Source organism: Schistocerca gregaria, chromosome X, assembly GCF_023897955.1.
Source record: "Schistocerca gregaria isolate iqSchGreg1 chromosome X, iqSchGreg1.2, whole genome shotgun sequence".
Taxonomy (NCBI): Eukaryota; Metazoa; Arthropoda; class Insecta; order Orthoptera; family Acrididae; genus Schistocerca; species Schistocerca gregaria.
In genome coordinates, this window is record NC_064931.1 from 168479381 (window position 1) to 168499429 (window position 20049).

Here is a 20049-nt window from a genome sequence, read left to right on the forward strand (position 1 = left end):
CAGAAATTGAAAATATTTTGAATAATCGTTTTTTAAATGTTGTGGAGAAAATAGGATCTAGATCTTCACTAGAAGAGGCAAGGCTATTAATAGAAGAGGCCATACCTGCGCAGTTTGAAACAACTGTAATTCCACCAACCTCTCCCTCTGAAATCAGTAAAATAATAAACTCACTGAAAAGTAAAAGCTCTTATGGAATTGATGGCATTTCCAGCAAAGTACTTAAAGCTTGTTCCCCACAGATAAGTAGGATTCTCAGCCACGTATGTAATAGCTCTATGGAGCAGGGTGTTTTCCCTGATAGACTGAAATATGCCATTGTAAAACCATTGCATAAAAAGGGGGATACGTCGGATGTCAACAACTACCGCCTAATCTCTCTTCTGACAGCTCTATCAAAAATTTTTGAGAAAGTAATGTATTCAAGAGTAGCCTCCCATATTTGTAAAAATAAAGTACTAACAAAATGTCAGTTTGGTTTTCAGAAAGGCTTTTCAACAGAAAATGCTATATATGCTTTCACTGATCAAATATTAAATGCTCTGAATAACCGGACATCACCCATTGGTATTTTTTGTGATCTCTCAAAGGCCTTTGATTGTGTAAATCATGGAATTCTTTTAGATAAGTTAAATCATTATGGTTTGAGTGGGGCAGTGCACAAATGGTTTAATTCATACTTAACTGGAAGAATGCAGGAAGTTGAAATAAGTGGTTCGTGTAATGTTAAAACAACAGATGATTCCTCAAACTGGGGTGCTATCAAGCACGGGGTCCCACAGGGTTCGGTCTTAGGTCCTTTACTGTTCTTGATATACATTAATGACTTACCATTCCACATTGATGAAGATGCAAAGTTAGTTCTTTTTGCTGATGATACAAGTATAGTAATAACATCCAAAAGCCAAGAACTAAGTGATGTAATTGTAAATGATGTTTTTCACAAAACTATTAAGTGGTTCTCAGCAAATGGACTCTCTTTAAATTTTGATAAAACACAGTACATACAGTTCTGTACAGTAAATGGCACAACTCCAGTAATAAATATAGAATTTGAACAGAAGTCTGTAGCTAAGGTAGAATTTTCAAAATTTTTAGGTGTGTCCATTGATGAGAGGTTAAACTGGAAGCAACACATTGATGGTCTGCTGAAACGTCTAAGTTCGGCTACGTATGCTATTAGGGTTATTGCAAATTTTGGTGATAAGAATCTCAGTAAATTAGCTTACTATGCCTACTTTCATTCACTGCTTTCGTATGGCATCATATTCTGGGGTAATTCATCGTTGAGTAGAAAAGTGTTCATTGCACAAAAACGTGTAATCAGAATAATTGCTGGAGCCCACCCACGGTCATCCTGCAGACATCTATTTAAGGATCTAGGGATCCTCACAGTAACCTCACAGTATATATATTCCCTTATGAAATTTGTTGATAATAATCCAACCCAATTCAAAAGTAATAGCAGTGTGCATACCTATAACACCAGGAGAAAGGATGATCTTCACTATGCAGGGTTAAATCTGACTTTGGCACAGAAAGGGGTAAATTATACTGCCACAGAAGTCTTTGGGCACCTACCAAACAGCATCAAAAGCCTGACAGATAGCCAACTAACATTTAAAAATAAATTAAAAGAATTTCTAGATGACAACTCCTCCTACTCATTGGCTGAATTTTTAGATATAAACTAAGTAAAAAAAAAAAAATTAATCATTAGTGTCATGCAATATTTTGTGTAATGTAATTTCTTGTACAGACATCTTTTATTAACCTGACACGTTCCACATCATTACGAAGTGTCGTATTCATGATCTATGGAACAAGTATTAATCTAATCTAATCTAATCTACTGCCAAGTCCGAAACACGTCATATTACGAGCAATAAAGTCATTATATTTTCAAACATGATTTTTTAATTGTGACCAGTCCAGCCTTAATATAGTACTACTATTTATTTTCAACATGTCTGTGAGCCTCTTACACGATTTTATGTGGCAACTGTGTTGTCAAATCAGCTCTATGAATGTGGACCCGAAGTATAAATGCGAGTGGCTGACTTTTCCTTGGTCACTTGTTGCTTGAACGATTAGAAACATTTTCTATAGATTGTAAATCAGAATTTCTTAACTTTCTAAATAGACTCCAATATATTCATAAAATGTGTTACTGCTGTTGAGAAAACAACTACAGCGTTCTCGTTGTTTGCCTTTAAGTGACGCACCTGCGCTCCTTTTATTTACTTTCTAGTACTTCATGCTGTATAGTATCAGTTTACCATATGAAGTGCTTTGTGTCTCAGAATTTTTGCTAAGAAGCCAGTAACTGAGCAAATATGTGTTTTAGTGAACAGGAGATAGTAATGTGTGTGTCAAATGTAGAGCGTTCGTGACTATATTGAATCTGTACTGAAAAAAGCACTGGAAATGAATGTGAATTGTTGTAAGAGGTGCCTTTTTCAGTGAGAGAGACTATTTTTTACAAGAGGCATAGTTTTTGTGAAGTGTATGGTATTCATTTTTTAGATTGTTGTGTTATTAGGCGTCACGTCGTAGTAATAAAATTGGTGTCCTCTTCTCAGTGACATAACAAACCTCCATTCAGTAAGTATAGTTTCAAGAAATGTAGTGACCCCATCCATTCACGACAATATTTGCAGTTGAGCAAGTTTTACAGACAAATTTCGTTATATAATTGTTAATGTGAAAACTATGACAGAGACATACAAGAACAAATTTAAACAAAGTATGTAAAAAAGATAATGAAGTAACAACTTGCTGAATACACTGAAACTTTAATTCTGCTTTAAAACTGATGTGCCACCAGAACAATACTGTGTTTTACAAAAATATTTTCTTCATTTACCTTCAACATGGGATTCATGAAATTATTAAACCAAAAGAACGATAATTTTTCTCTTCCAAAACTGATAAACTCATGTTATACATGATTTTAACATTATTTTTCCAACTTAAATATTGGCCTAATTAGTTGGTGCTAAAAGTCATTTAATGAAAACTTACTTTTTTGATTTTTGTCCTGAATCTTGCAAGCAACACAGTACAAGAAAATCTACAAATATTGTTGATGATCGTTATATTAGCTAGAAAAGATATACTTTTTATTCTGCATATACATACATAAAATATGTACTGCAGATTTGAAGACATACCTGCAAAAGCTTCTAGAAATAGCAGCTGTTTTCTTCGACCGATTAACTTGACTAGTTATCTATGAACGTTTTTATCTCTGTTTTGCTTATGTAAAAAGTATTGCGTGTATAATTTTAGTTAATACTGCAGAAAATCCTGACACTACGTTTATGGTAGCATCTTAACACAAACATTAATTATTGTTCATAATGAAATGAATAATGTGGAAATTCCACTCACTCTACTGAACTGTATCAGTCATGGGGATCCACGGTCTTAGTAGGGTTGGGTTATTTGGGGGAGGAGGCTAAACAGCGAGGTTATCGGTCTCATCGGATTAGGGAAGAATGGGGAAGGATGTCGGCCATGCTCTTTCAAAGGAACCGCCACAAAATTTGCCTGGAGCGATTTAGGAAAATCACCGAAACCCTAAATCAGGATGGCCAGATGCGGGATTGAACCGTTATCCTCCAGAATGCGAGTCCAGTGTGCTACCCACTGCATTACCTCACTTGGTCTACAGTCTTAGTACCAATATTAATTTGCTCCGTGATAGCCCTCAGCATATGCTGCAGAGGCCTTCCAGCTTTTATTTAGATATGTTATTGCTTACCAGTTGCCTAAAAAGCAATAAGAAAATAATTACACAAAAGAGTTGTTGTTCAAGGTATTGATCCTTTATTTAATGAAAAACATACAGAAATCATATAATCTTATAAGAAAAAACTAATTACAAAAAACACATCTCAAAGTGAAATTTCCAATTTCATAAGTATTTTCACAAATATATCAAGGATAACTCGTTCCTATATAAGAACAATTGTCAAACTATATTTTTTACACATTGTTAGCATACTTACAGCAGTACAGGTGCTCAGCAATTTCAGTTTTTAGAAAAGTCATAGACAAATGATTACCCATAAGTAGAACTGTGTAATACTAAAATTTTATTAGTTATCATTTTGGGATTCATAGTAATATACACATGATATATTTAGGGAAAACACATTACCCACAAATTTATCTATGTCCAATTAGAAATTTATCAGTGTATTTGGTTATACCATAAAAGGCTATAATTAACTGTCACGTATGATACTGTATGTAATATAGAAGCTAAGCATTCGTTTCTCACATTGTATAAAAAATGGGTTTCACACACATTTTTTACTTAATGCTCACAAACATTTTACAAGTCACTTATAACAACCAATAAATTGATAATTCATGAAATCATACCCAATTGTAGCACAGAAACTGAACAGCTACATCAGTCAGATATTATCTATCACATCCAAAGGTCAATTACATGATTAAAACAGTCTATTTAACTGAAATATTTACTTCTATTTCCAACTATAATTTTGTATAATTCCCTTTTCTACCTACAGTAATTCTACAATAACAATAATCCCCAATACAAGTTTCCATAGTAAGATTGTTCAACAAACAGTAATGTATTCTGTCAGAATTGTAGAAACATAGCAATTCTGTATCATATGTTTCCTGCTTTAAATGAACATTTTACTTAGGTTTTTAATTCATTAACTGGTATGAGTGAAGCACACATGTTAAAATCACAAGTATTTTACACAGCAGTGGAAAATGATGTAACCACTGTTGAAAGATCTCTGTACAATAGAAATCACAATAACTATGGTTGGACAACCTTCTTATTCATACCCACCACAGAATGCAGGTACCAGGCAATAAGTACACATTAGTATAAAATGCTACACGTCATCTTAATAAACAACTAGTTGACACTGTAGACACCTAGTAGATTACTTTCAGATGGCTGAGCACTTTTTCTACTTGCTTAGCATTCCATCGTCATATGAAAAGCTTTCAATCAATCTTTACACTACAAAACTCTACTCATAGCATAAAAATGAATTCTTCATGTTTAAATTTAAAAAATACACATAAAAATGTTAAGACTATCTCTGTTGGAAACCTGAGCCAGACACCACATGCATGCTTACATAAGTCTCTAAACCACCTCCTGTGAGGTAAATAAAGTTACGTACATTACTTTAGAGGCCGTAATTTGCCAATATGTCTAAAATACAAATGAAATTCCCCATGGCATTGAGCACAGGATGAGTGAAAAGAGTCATCATGTGGCTAAATTTGCATCCATCTATTTGTCGTCATTGACATATGCATCTTCACTGAGCTTCTCGTTGTCCTGAACGACATTTCCATCATCGTTCTCTTCATGCGAATTCAAACGATCCATTTCATCTTTTATGGTGGCAGCAGCAGGCTCAGTGGAAGCATTTTTGTCTTGTATCCCTGTTGCTATTTCATGTAACCCATCTTTCTCTGGCAACTGTTGAGTCAATGTAGGCTTTTCTTGCTTTTGCAGATTGTTTTCTAAAAAAAAAAAGAAAAGAAACCACAGGTCTAGTGTACATCACAGTTATTGTAATAAATAGGGTGTCGAATCTGTGGGTAAATATACAAAAAATATATTAACTGTAAGACACTTCAAGGATACACTGTGTCAAGCTGCCTATAGCATACTGTGCTTATTTTCTCATAATTAAACATTATAAGGTTCTTTCAAGACTGAAAAAATTTAGATATTTTCATTAACCTTAATTAGAAATTTATGCATGTGGCTTCAACTAATGAGTGCAAGTCAGTAACTAGCAGTGCCATAGGGACAGCACAACTTACTGAGTGACAGCAGATATTTCATACTGCTTTTAATGGAACTCATCTGTTTAAATGTTGTATAAAGTATTTGGTATTGTATGTTGCAGAAAAGCAAACAAATATCATAAACAAATAAATTGTTGTTTTTCATTAACTATGGACATAACTTCACATCATTGTAATTGCATCACAGAACAGAAAAATCGAGCTGAATGTGTATAAAGCATAGGAAATAGTGTTAAATACACAATTCTGAAAGGGAAATACTTAACACCGAAATGCGCAGACAAAATGTCAATTCTGGTTTCACAACATAATTGACTTTACGGGCAACATAAAATACAAATAAAATTCCTCATGACGTTGAGTGCAGGATGTATGACAAGAATCGCCATGTTGCTAAATTTGCATCCATCTAGTTGTCGTTATCAACATTTGCATCTGCATAAAGCTTCTCACTGTCCTGAACTACATTTCCCTCATTATTCTTACCTTGTATATTCAAACGATCCATTGCCTTTTCGATGGTTGCAACAGCAGCCAGAGTGGAAACATTTTTCTTTTGTATTCCTGTCGCTATTTCATGTAACTCATTTTCCTCTGGCAACTGCTGAGTCACTGTACGCTTTTTGCGCTTTTGCAGATGTTTTTCTGAAAAAAAAAGAAACCCACAGGACTAGCTTATGTCAGTTATTGCAATAAATGGCATATAAAATCTGTGGGCAAATGTAGAAAAAAATATATTAACTGCAAAACACTTCAAAGACACAGTTTGTAAAGCACCCTATGACATACTGTGCTATTTTCCCATAATGACACATTGTAAGGTCCGTTCGAGACTGATAAACAAGTGAGGTCTGGCAGCTATTATCATTCTTGTGAGCAACTCCATTACTTTCTGTATGAATTGCTTACCAAACACAGACCTCTAACAAATCCTTTACTACAGATAACTCACTAATAACTAGTTTAGTACAGAATACCTAGTAAGATTGCATTGGGCTGTAGCAAAGAATTAAATGAAGTATGTTGATGTGCCTCTGTGACTCATGAACTAGTAACATTCATGTGTGAAAATTCATATTTTGTGCAAATTATTTGGTAATCACTGAGGGATTCTGAGTTCCCAAAATTTAGCTGAATATAGAGGCTTGACAATAATGACTTTTCACAGTCCAATTAATATTTTCTTACTGGAAATTCAGATAGTTTCATTAACTTGAATTAGCAATTCATGTACGGTATGTAGCTGGAACTAGTAGTGCAATTTCAAATAAGGTACCACTTACTGAGTGGTAGTAGGTAGCATATTATTTTAACATGTATAAATCCACAACTAGTAGTGGAGTGTCAAATTAGATACCACTTACTGTGTGATGGCAGGTGGTGGTGGTGGTTAGTGTTTAACGTCCCGTCGACAACGAGGTCATCAGAGACGGAGCGCAAGCTCGGGTTAGGGAAGGATTGGGAAGGAAATCGGCCGTGCCCTTTCAAAGGAACCATTCTGGCATTTGCCTGAAACGATTTAGGGAAATGACGGAAAACCTAAATCAGGATGGCTGGAGACGGAATTGAACCGTCATCCTCCCGAATGCGAGTCCAGAGTGCTAACCACTGCACCACCTCGCTCGGTATGTGTGATGGCAGTAATATTGTTAAATGTTTTCATATTGTCTCTAATAGAACCTATCTCCATAAATGTTAGATAAAATATTTGTTGTTACACGTTGCAGAAAAGCAATCGAATATCATAAATAAATAAATCGAATATCACTAAATATGAACATAACTTCATATCATTGTAATTTCGTCACAGAGGGGAAAACTAGAGGTGAATGAATGTAAAATATAGGAAATAGTATACTCAATTTTGAAAGAGAGAGACAAACTGAAATGCGCAGGAAATGTCAGATTCTGGTTTATGATGCAGTCCTTTCAGAATAACACACGACAAATATAAGAAATATATACTTTACGATTCTTAGTGTGCTTTAGTATTTTGAAATTTTCTTCAGTCTGAATCACAGTCGAAAGCGATTAGTACATCTTCCTGATCCAAAATCATAAAGCAGACTTAGAAATCAACCACATTCTCTCAAAAATACAAATTTCTTTTGTGATTAAGGAAGGTTTTCAGCGATCACATGATACAACTACTTCAAATCCTGTTGGCAACAATGTATTCACTAGTTGTCTCCAGGTAGTAGCATCGAAATTTATTAGACTGGCAGATCTCTAGTGCAAGTCATGAATATAGTAAAACAATTACGGGAAGCATTAGAAAGACATCCACAGATAATATGTAGCGTAATATGTAGCGTAATATGTTTAAATTGTTATCCGAAAATTTTCAAAAGCATTATACTCACTGGGGCCTGTGGTGACACTTTCACCGGCTGTGTGTGGTGCTGCATGTGACGTGTCCTGCTCATCTGTGGATGTGGACTTTGATGGACGCTGATATGAACGCCCTGGCTGTTTGTGTGACTGCTTTGAGTGCTTGCGTTTTGGAGCACCTCGGGGTCGTTTCATGTGAACAAGTTCTGGATCTCTGTGAAACTCATTGCACTCGTTGCAGTGAGGAATGACGTCGTATGGTGTGTCATCAATTACCATAAATTCCCCAGGCTGGCCATTTGCGATATCTACAAGCACACGAGTATAAAGTTGTTCCTGCAACATCATAGCTTGCTGGCGTAGACGACGATAAAACGACTGGGTTGGATGTGGATTATCTGGGTGCATTGGTGGATAGACATCAGGGAGTGGAGGGTAGGAATGTGGCACATCACCTTCGAATGAAAGAGGATTTGGCATTTCATCGAAGTATGCTGGATTGCAGATAATACCATCTGGGAAGTAAAGCTGAACACGGATCAAGCGTGGAGGTTGACCGGCCACAGATGGATCCGCTTGTGCATCAGGAGGGTTAACAAGTATATCAAACCCAATCTGATATCTGAGGTAGTATGGACGCCCAGGAAAGTAACACATAACTGCGTTCCATCGTAATTCATTGCCAGGCTCAGACGACATAATGCCCTGAAAAGTGATCCAACTGACACTATGAAACCGACTGGAACTCGAGCAAAGCACTAAGACGCCCTTCGAATAGCTAAGACTAGTCGCACTATTCACCGAAGTCTCACTGAAACTGAATGCCAAATGCGTTATTCGTACTGTAGGAGTAGTCGTATAGTGGGGGCTCATAAGCAGTAGTGGGAGAAGTCGTGGTGGGAGAAGCTACATGGTGGGGGAAGCTACAGGGTGGGGCAATCTCAGGCAGGGCCTCCAGAACAATGCCAACACACGCTTTGTAGTGTCCATATCCAATCCCATAATAATCTTGACTGTAAAAATCAGTCAAGTTGTCGGTCAGCTTAATTGGCAATGGTCGAGAGTAAAAAAATAAAATTGAAATTTATTGATGAAATTGCAAAACGAAACAATTTATTGGCCGTAAAAGGACTGAATATGTTTAAATAGACTCTTCTGTTCGTTTTGGGAATCCATTATACGTACAGCAGGATTATTATCTTACCTTGGATTATTTTAGGCTGTCTATATTACAAAAAAATAACATCGCAGTAAGTGTGCACGTATCTGTATGTACCCGTATATAAACATATGAAAACAGGGTTGTTGCCATTACAGAATTGGACCGGCTTTCTGTGAAATTTAGTGCGACACAGAAAGTAAGGTAATTTTCTGCGGTAAATGAGACGTATCTACAATATACCGTGCCACTATAAACAAAGTGAAATACACAAAAATACAACTGTATCATTTTCTTTTTATTTTTATTTGATGAGACTAAAAGCAAATAGAAACCAAAAGTTCACAAAGGCAAATTAGCAGTTATTTATCCTCGAAGAAATAACGTCTTAGGAAAAATACATACTTTTAATTCGTGGTGATTATTTTACTTTTTTGTTGGAGTAATTAGTGGATTTCCCTCCAGGAGTAAAACAAAGAACAGTCACATTGTACTGATATTCTAAAGAACACAGTGCACTATCAAACAAGACGCTGGAATAGTCTCTTCATGGTGCATAAATAACACTCTTCTGAAACAGTTACTGTTTTGACCTCGAAATCGTTTCAAGTGATAGCTGCTATAGTCTCTTTAATAACGTCTCCCTGTAACAACGAATTGATGGCCACTTAATATGCTATTCATTTCTTGACATTAGACTGCATTTTCGGACGAGCATGCGGTAACCATTGATAGTTGGTGCTTTTATAGTCGTCAGTCCGAAGACTTGTTTCATGCAACTTTCCATGCTACACTATCCTGTGCAAGCCTCTTCATCTCCGAATAACTGCTGCAACCTACATCCTTCTGAATCTGCTTGCTATATTCATCTCTCGGTCTCCCTCCAAGATTTTTTCCTCAAATACTAAACTGGTGATCCCTTGGTGCCTCAGAATGTGTCCTATCAACATATCCCTACCTTTAGTTAAGTTGTAGCACAAATTTCTTGTCTCCCCAATTTCAGTTGGTACCTCCTCATTAGTTACTCGATCAGCCTATCTAATCATCAGGATTACTCTGTAACACCACATTTCAAAACTTAAATTCTCTTCTTGTCCAAACTGTTTATCACTCACGTTTTGCTTCCGTACAAGGCTACACTCCACACAAATAGCTTCAGAAAATACTTCCTAACATTTAAGTCTATATTCTATGTTAACAAATTTCTCTTCTTAGTAAACGCTTTTCTAAAAATTGCCAGCCTACATTTTATATCCTCTCTATTTCGTCCAGAATCAGTTGTTTTGCTGCCGAAATAGCAAAAAAAAAAAAAGGTTCAAATGGCTCTGAGCACTATGGGACTTAACATCCATGGTCATCAGTCTCCTAGAACTTAGAACTACTTCAACCTAACTAACCTATGGACATCACACACATCCATCCCCGAGGCAGGATCGAACCTGCGAGCGCAGCGGTCGCGTGATTACAGACTGTAGCGCCTAGAACCGCTCGGCCACTCCAGCTGGCGCAAGGGTTGCAGATGCCAGCTGATAAAATGCACACAGACCAGGCCAACGAAGGCCAACGAATTACAGAAACTGGATTCGGCAGAAAGTTCGTCACCAATGCAATGGCTTTAGATTTCTCATCCACACCAAACGAAGGGCTTGGGGCCAAGGGATTGGACCATGTGGAGTCACATTTGGCTTTGATAACTTGTCGACGTTGCTCCAGTTTAAAAGCAAAACTAGGATAATGGAATTAAGTCAGGTGATGCTGAGGGAATTAGATTAGGTGATGAGACACTTAAAGTATTAAAGGAGTTTTGCTATTTGGGGAGGAAAATAACTGATGATGGTCGAAGTAGAGAGGATATAAAATGTAGACTAGCAATGGCAAGGAAAGCATTTCTGAAGAAGAGAAATTTGTTAACATCGAGTGTAGATTTAAGTGTCAGTAAGTCTCCTCTGAAAGTATTCGTATGTAAGTATGGAAGTGAAACATAAACGATAAATAGGTCAGACAAGAAGAGAATAGTAGCTTTCGAAATGTGGTGCCACAGAAGAATGCTGAAGATTAGATGGGTAGATCACATAACTAATGAGGAGGTATTGAATAGAATTGGGGAGAAGAGCAGTTTATGGCATAACTTGTTTAGAAGAAGGGATCGGTTGGTAGGACATGTTCTGAGCCATCAAGGGATCACCAATTTAGTAATGGAGGGCAGTGTAGAGGGTAAAAATCGTAGAGTGAGACCAAGTGATGAATACACTAAGCAGATTCAGATGGATGTAGGTTGCAATAGGTACTGGAAGATGAAAAAGCTTACACAGGATAGAGTAGCATGGAGAGCTGCATCAAACCAGTCTCAGGACTGAAGACTACAACAACAACAACATAAAGGTAGCGTTTTAATTACAATTTCACCGGCTGATATTGAGAGGAAGAAGAGGATTTAGCAGTCGTCGCATGTGAAACATTTATTTTACTGCAAGAAGCTGATCATCAGAAAAAGAAGAAGAAACGTTACTGGTGGACAACGTCTCTGTCGAAAAGTAAGGAGCGGGGCGGTGGGACAAAATTACTGTTTGCCTTTAAGCTGAATTGGAATATGGGCTATTTCACAATTTTTTTTTTCGAATGAAACATACAGATTTCGAATTATTACTGAACTGAATTGGCCCTAATATTTACAAGGATAGCCCCTCTTTTAGGAGAGCTGTATCTGCAGCAGAAAGTTAATAGTTACTCCCTTCTGCAACGTTCCTGATTGGCTTTCAGGTGTCTAAATTGTTGGTGGGAGACATCGGGCTCGACGTCAGTGCTCTCAGTGGAGAGACAGTTAGGCCTTTTCAGTGATTAGAACGTCAAATCAAACACCTTTCAACCGTTTAAATTTCCATATTGTTATTTTAGTTGGCTTCGAGTTCCGACGATACATTACGTCATCTTCATGCCGCTCTATATGTCATATAGCCTTTGAGCAGGGGAAGATAAAGGATAGTATGAGCCTGACTGACGTGTAGGAAGATTCCCACAGATTACTCCAGCAAGATAAGAGCATAGCTGCTCCTGATAGACCGCGATAGATACATTCGCCCTAGCTTGGTCATTGCTAAGCTTTGGAAAGTGAAACATATCTTAAGGTGCTCACTGAATATGATTGTTAATTTATTCACATGTTTTTTATCATTTGGCATTAAGTAACAAAAACTATTATTCTTATATTTTCCTTTTTTTTAAGTTCTCGATACAAACTGACATATTCCATGACCATTTCCCAGTGACACTGAGTTCCATCGCAATGAAGTAGGGCTAACATGAGTTTCAGTCCTTTTATAATAACATTATTTGCTTGGCGATAGAATTTTATTTAATCTATAGAATTGCTTATTGATAAAATGAGTCACTAAATTTTATCAAAGATGCCGTGCGTGAGACGGACCGTTACACTGACAGCAACAACAGACTCGTCAACTGACAAGCGTGGTTAGGATCGTAGCTCCCGACTTCTTGCGTCATTTACGCGCAGGTCTAGAGAACGGCGGGCACCGTACTCGAAGATTTCTTCGGAATGTCACGTGCAGCGACGTCAGTGTTTCTACAGCTTCGATGATTCACAGCCAAGCTTCTAGGCAGCTGTGTGGCAGGGCCGGTGTAGCGAGGCGGAATGATTCATACTGAGAACTTTGTTGCTTCCGGCAGTTCTGCTCCCTGCTTCGTCACTCCACAATTGGGCTGCCGAGAAATTCCTGCCCGTTCGTACTCTCAAACACGCCCTTTGGAAGCAGCCATTTTCTCAGACAAAGCGATGATCTGCTGAGAAGCATCTACCAAACTATTCCGGAATGACATCAGAAACAAATAAAACTTCGAACACTGACATGGAGAAACTAATGTTGAACGAAAAGAAGTAAAATAATAAAAACTTTCTCTTTCGCCTTTACCTTCTCCTTCTAATGAGGAACAGCGTCAGAAATATGGCTTAAAGTCAATTTATATTCAAAATGCTTACAATATTATGCAGTCACATGCGGAACTTCATTCGTCTCTGATTTATATAACCTCTGTAATAATCGTGCTGGATTTTTTTGTTTATTTTATTTACCGCATAATTCAGTAATTACACATAATTTACGGAAATCGCTGCTACCAGTTCAAAACACAATGGAACTGCTGTTTTATATCTCTAGTGTTAATGTGCCTTGGTTGCTAATGTAAAGAGTTAGAGTTAAAAATACAGGGCTTGGCCAGAAATGTGTATGCGCGCAAAACACACCACATTAGCATGCCTAATACGGCACCGAGTGAGATGGCGCAGTGGTTATCACAGTGGACACGAATTCGGGAGGAAGACGGTTCGAGCCCCCATCCTGCCATCCCTAAATCGCTTCAGACAAATGCCTGGAGAGTTCCTTTGAAAGGGCACGGCTGACTTTTATCCCCATCCTTCCCTAATCCGATGGGACGACGACCTCACTGTTTGGTCCCCTCCCCGAAATCAACAAATCAACATATTACGGAATAAGCAAACCGTTGGCGTTTACAACAGCCTCCAGTACACTATGACGGATAAATACAGGTCCTGTATGGTTTCCAAGGGAATATCATGTCATTTACCCTGCAAAATAGTGCTAAGTTCAGGTAACGATGTCAGAAGTTGATGGCGGTTGTAACTACTTTCCTCAAAAGTAGGCCACAAAGGCTCAATAAAATTGATACATGGTGACGGTCGTGGCCGAGGGAGATGTGAAAATCCGTCCCCGTGCTCACAAAACCACTACTGGGCCATTCGAGCTGTGTGAACGGGGGCTCTGTAGTCTTGGAATACGGCTTCATCATTAGGGAACAAACATTGTACCATGGGACAGACATGTTCAGCCAAACGGTCGCATAATACATGTCACCCTCCACCCCGTACCGCCCTGAAAGATTGACCTTACCGTTCGTGGGGAGGGTTTGCGTGCCTCCGGATGTAAAATAGTCCCCACTGCGAATCTCCGGGCGGGGACTACTCAGGAGGACGTCGTCATCAGGAGAAACAAAACTACGGATCGGAGCGTGGAATGTCATATCCCTTAATCGGGTAGGTAGGTTAGAAAATTTAAAAAGTGAAATGGATAAGTTAAAGATAGAAATATTGGGAAGTTCGGTGGCAGGAGGAACAAGACTTCTGGGTAGGTGAATACAAGGTTATAAATACAAAATCGAATAGGGGTGGTGCAGGAGTAAGTTTAATAATGAATAAAAAATAGGAAGCTACTATAAACAGCATAGTGAACGCATTATTGTGGCCAAGATAGATACGAAACCCAAGCCTACCACAGTAGAACGAGTTTATATGCCGACTAGTTACGCAGATGACGAAGACATTGAGGAAATGTATGATGAGATAAAAGAAATCATTCGGATAGTGAAGGGAGACGAAAATTTAATAGTCACATGTGACTGGAATTCGATAGTAAGAAAAGGAAGAGAAGGAAACGTAGTACGTGAATATGGAATGGGGGTGAGGAACGAAAGAGGAAGCCGCCTGGTAGAATTTTGCACAGAGTATAACTTAATCATAGCTTACACTTGGTTCAAGTATCATATAAGGAGGTTGTATACATGGAAGAAGCCTGGGGATACCGACAGGTTTCAAATAGATTACATAATGGTAAGACAGAGGTTCAGAAACCAGATTTTAAATTGTAAGAAGTTTCCAGGGACAGATGTGGACTCTGACCACAATCTTTTGGTTATGAACTTTAGATTAAAACTAATGAAACTGCAAAAAGGTGGGAATTTAAGGTGATGGGACCTGGATAAACTGACAGAACTAGAGAATGTAGAGTGTTTCAGGGAGAGCATTAGGGAACTATTGACAAGACTGGGTGAAAGAAATACAGTAGAAGAAGAAGACACGTAAGTCGTCCCTGAAATAAGACTTAAAACTCGGCGGTCGAACTTCCCTGGATAGGGCCTCCCGCCCATCAATGCCACACGGTCATTTCATACCTTCAGCACCACGTTTTCCTGTTTCTGGCACTTGCTTCACTGCTGTGTGATTTTGAAAGCCAGCTCGCCCTGCAATCCTCTGATTTTGAAGCTCTCTTCTCGTTGTTTTGGTGCTGACAATTTGCGAGTGCGACATTCAGTTCTGCCGTGGCTTTTGCAGCTGTCGTCTCCTAATTTTTTTGTGGAAATTCTTTTCAGTGACTGTCATGATCACATAACACACGCTTTCGTTCGCATTGTGATTTAGCGGATGACGTTTTCCCGCTTTCCCTGACGTGGCATAGATCTTGGATATGGTGCCTGTTGGAACACCGAACAGTTGGGCTACCTTGGTTACAAACGCGCCTAGCATACGAGCACCAACAATTTTCCTACGTTGGAATACACGTAGCTGCGACATAATGCACTGACAACCATGTGGAACACGGTTGTACCACGACTGACACTTTGAAAACGTTCAGGGTATTGCAAAGGTGTCGTCCGGGGTCACATGCAACAGCACCATCCGCAGGCTTGAATATGGTCAAGCGTGCATTTCTTTCGGTGTTTCCATTTTTTGTCGACCCCTATTTACAGCATTCGTTCAGGAAAGACAGCCGACTTTACTATTAACATACTGGTTAGACTTAACTGACAAGTAACGTGCCCAATTTTTAGTTACTTTTGAATTCTTTACGTCAATCACATTTGTGTGTGTGTGTGTGTGTGTGTGTGTGTGTGTGTGTGTGTGTGTGTGTGTGTGTGTGTGTGTGTGTGTGTGTGTATTAAAATGAGGGCTTCTAGGCGATTTTAATTTACCGAACTCCTCTTAAAAACGAAGTTTTGTGCAAAATTGTGTTTATTTATATGAATAAATTATTTACAGACCCTGAATGAATGTTCAAATGTGTGTGAATTACTATGGAACCAAACTGCTGAGGTCATTGGTCCCTAGACTTATACACTACTTAAACTAACTTATGCTATGAGTAACACACACACACACCCATGCCCGAGGAAGGACCGAATCTCTGGCGGGAGGGGCCGTGCAATCCGTGACATGACACCGCTAACCTCTCGGTCTCTCCGCGCGGCTTTGAATGAACAATACGTCATTAAAGTCATGTGCCAGCTGTGTCATCTAAAAACGTATCTAACAATACGTAGGAAAGGGACTAGCTCCAGTCCATTATGTGTCTCCTTTTTACCCCATTATTACATTTCTTGCGATTATAGAGCGGCCGACACTAGTTAAGTGCTATTCTTGATCTACACACTCTATACTAATTGAAAATCGTGCATTAAAACATTAAATAATAGTAAACTGTGGCTTATATAATTATGACCTGATAATGATGTAGTGATGAAGACTTCATTTGTGTCCGTTGTGATGTTCATGTTGTTGATGTTGAGAGGATTGACATTGGTATTGCTGTTCGTCAAGCATATCTGTGTAAAGTAAGTGTGTGGAATCAAAACGTGACAAAGATGGTGTAAGTTGGGTGTGAAAACAGAAATGAATTTAGGGGTATGTCTATGGGTATAGAAGAACGAGCATTTGGTGTTCGCTTCATCTACTCCTCATGTGCATCTACATCAACATCTACATGATCACTCTGCAATTCATATTTAAGTGCTTGGCAGAGGGGTCATCGAACTACAACCATACTATCTCTCTACCATTCCACTCCCGAACAGCGCGCGGGAAAAACGAACACCTAAACCTTTCTGTTCGAGCTCTGATTTCTCTTATTTTATTTTGATGATCATTCAACAAAATATTTTCGCATTCGGAAGAGCAAGTTGGTGACTGAAATTTCGTAAATAGATCTCGCCGCGACGAAAATCGTCTTTGCTTGAATGACTTCCATCCCAACTCGCGTTTCATATCTGCCACACTCTCTCCCCTATTACGTGATAATACAAAACGAGCTTCCCAATTTTTGCACCCTTTCGATGTCCTCCGTCAATCCAACACCGCGCAGCAATATTCTAATAGAGGACGAACGAGTGTGGTCTAAGCTGTCTCTTTAGTGGACTTGTTGCATCTTCTAAGTGTCCTGCCAATGAAACGCAACCTTTGGCTCGCCTTCCCCACAATATTATCTATGTGGTCTTTCCAACTGAAGTTGTTCGTAATTTTAACGCCCCAGTTCCTTAGTTGAATTGAAAGCCTTGAGAATTGTACTATTTATCGAGTAATCAAATTCCAACGGATTTCTTTTGGAACACGTGAGGATCACCTCACACTTTTCGTTATTTAGCGTCAACTGCCACCTGCCACACCATACAGCAATCTTTTCTAAATCGCTTTGCAACTGATACTGGTCTTCGGATGATCTTACTAGACGGTAAATTACAGCATCATCTGCGAACAACCTAAGAGAACTGCTCAGATTGTCACCCAGGTCATTTATATAGATCAGAAACAGCAGAGGTCCCAGGACGCTTCCCTGTGAACACCTGATATCACTTCAGTTTCACTCGATGATTTGCCGTCTATTACTACGAACTGCGACCTTCCTGACATGAAATCACGAATCCAGTCGCACAACTGAGACGATACCCCGTAGGCCCGCAGCTTGATTAGAAGTCGCTTGTGAGGAACGGTGGCAAAAGCTTTCCGGAAATACAAAAATACGAAATAAACTTGAGATCCCTTGTCGATAGCGGACATTACTTCGTACGAATATAGAGCTAGCTGCGTTGCACAAGAATGATGTTTTCTGAAACCATGCTGATTACGTATCAATAGATCCTTCCCTTCGAGGTGATTCATAATGTTTGAATACAGTATATGCTCCAGAACCCTACTACAAACCGACGCCAATGATATAGGTCTGTGGTTCAATGGATTACTTCTACTACCCTTCTTAAACACTGGTGCGACCTGCGCAATTTTCCAATCTGTAGGTACAGATCTATCGTTGAGCGAGCGGTTGTATATGAGTGCTAAGTAGGGAGTTATAGTATCAGCGTAATCTGAAAGGAACCTAATCGGTATACAATCTGGACCTGAAGACTTGCCCGTATCAAGCGATTTGAGTTGCTTCTCAACCCCTAAGGTATCTACTTCTAAGAAACTCAGGCTAGCAGCTGTTCGTGTTTCAAATTCTGGAATATTCCATTCGTCTTCCCTGGTGAAAGAATTTCGGAAAACTGCGTTAAATAACTCCGATTTAGCGGCACAGTCGTCGGTAACAGTACCATCGGCACTGCGCAGCGAAGGTATTGACTGCGCCTTTGCCGCTTGTGTACTTTACATACGACCAGAATGTCTTCGGATTCTCTACCATATTTCGAGACAATGTTTCGTTCTGGAACCCATTAAAAGCATCTCGCATTGAAGTCCGTGCCATATTTCGCGCGTCTGTAAATTTTATCCAATGTTCCGGATTTCGCATTCTTCTGAACTTCGCATGCTTTTCCCGTTGCCTCTGCAACAACGTTCGGACCTGTTGTGTACCATGGGGGTTAAGTCCCATCTCTTATCAATTTATGAGGTATGAATCTCTCAATTGCTGTTGCTACTATATCTTTGAATTTGAGCCACATCTCGTCTACATTTGCATAGTCAGTTCGGAAGGAATGGGAATTGTCTCTTAGGAAGGTTTCTAGTGACACGTTTTCCGCTTTTTTTTTTAAATAAAATTAGTTTGCGTTTGTTTCTGGTGGATTTGGAAGAAACGGTATTGAGCCTAGCTACAACGACCTAGTGATCACTAATCCCTGTATCAGTCATGATGCTCTCTATTAGCTCTGGATTGTTTCTCACTAAGAGGTCAAGTGTGTTTTCGCAACCATTTACAATTCGCGTGGGTTCGTGGACTGACTGCTCGAAATAATTTTCGTAAAAAGCATTTAGGACAATCTCGGAAGATGTTTTCTGCCTACCACCGGTTTTGAACAAGTATTTTTGCCAACATATCGAGGGAATGTTGAAGTCCCCGCCAACTATAAACGTATGAGTCGGGTATTTATTTGTTACGAGACTCAAATTTTCTCTGAACTGTTCAGCAACTATATCATCGGAGTCTAAGGGTCGGTAGAAGGAGCCAATTATTAACTTAGTTCGGCTGTTAAGTATAACCTCCACCCAAAGCAATTCGCACGGAGTATCTACTTCGACTTCACTACAAGATAAACCACTACTGACAGACACAAACACTCCACCACCAATTCTGCCTAATCTATCTTTCTTGAACACCTTCTGAGACTTCGTAAAACGTTCTGACGAACTTATTTCAGGCTTTGGCGAGCTTTCTGTACCTATAACGATTTCAGCTTCTGTGCTTTCTATTAGCGCTTGAAGTTCAGGGACTTTCCCAGCACAACTGCAACAATTTACAACTACAATTCCGACTGTTCCTTGATCCAAGCACGTCCTGTATTTGCCATGCACCCTTTGAAATTGCAGCCTACCCCGTACTTTCGCGAGGCCTTCTTACTAAAAAGAAAAAAAAAACGCCCAGTCCACGCCACACAGCCTCCGATACCCGTGTAGCCGCCAGCTGAGTGTAGTGAACTCCTGACCTATTCAGCAGAACCCAAAACCCCACCACCCTATGGCACAAGTCAAGGAATCTGCAGCCAACACGGTCGCAAAACCGTTTGAGCCTCTGATTCAGACCCTCCACCCGGCTCTGCACCAAAGGTCCGCAGTCGGTTCTGTCAACGATGCTGCAGATGGTGAGCTCTGCCTTCATCTCGTAAGCAAGACCGACAGCCTTCACCAAATCAGTGTTCTCAAGAACAACATCGTACATATTTGCGCATAA

The 20049-nt window shown here is 39.2% G+C and overlaps 2 protein-coding genes across 2 annotated transcripts in view; both read right to left on the reverse strand.

The window, feature by feature from the left end:
- LOC126298982 (lysosomal acid phosphatase-like) overlaps positions 1–20049 on the reverse strand; it is a 725001-nt gene that overhangs the window by 453864 nt on the left and 251088 nt on the right. The gene's annotated exons all lie outside the window — the stretch shown is intronic.
- Positions 3808–9031, reverse strand: LOC126298981 (uncharacterized). Its single transcript, XM_049990604.1, has 3 exons — positions 8187–9031; positions 6310–6468; positions 3808–5532 (listed from the first exon to the last, which is right to left on the reverse strand). The coding sequence occupies exons 1-3, from the start codon at positions 9025–9027 to the stop codon at positions 5297–5299; spliced, it is 1236 nt and encodes a 411-aa protein (XP_049846561.1). The 5' UTR covers positions 9028–9031; the 3' UTR covers positions 3808–5296.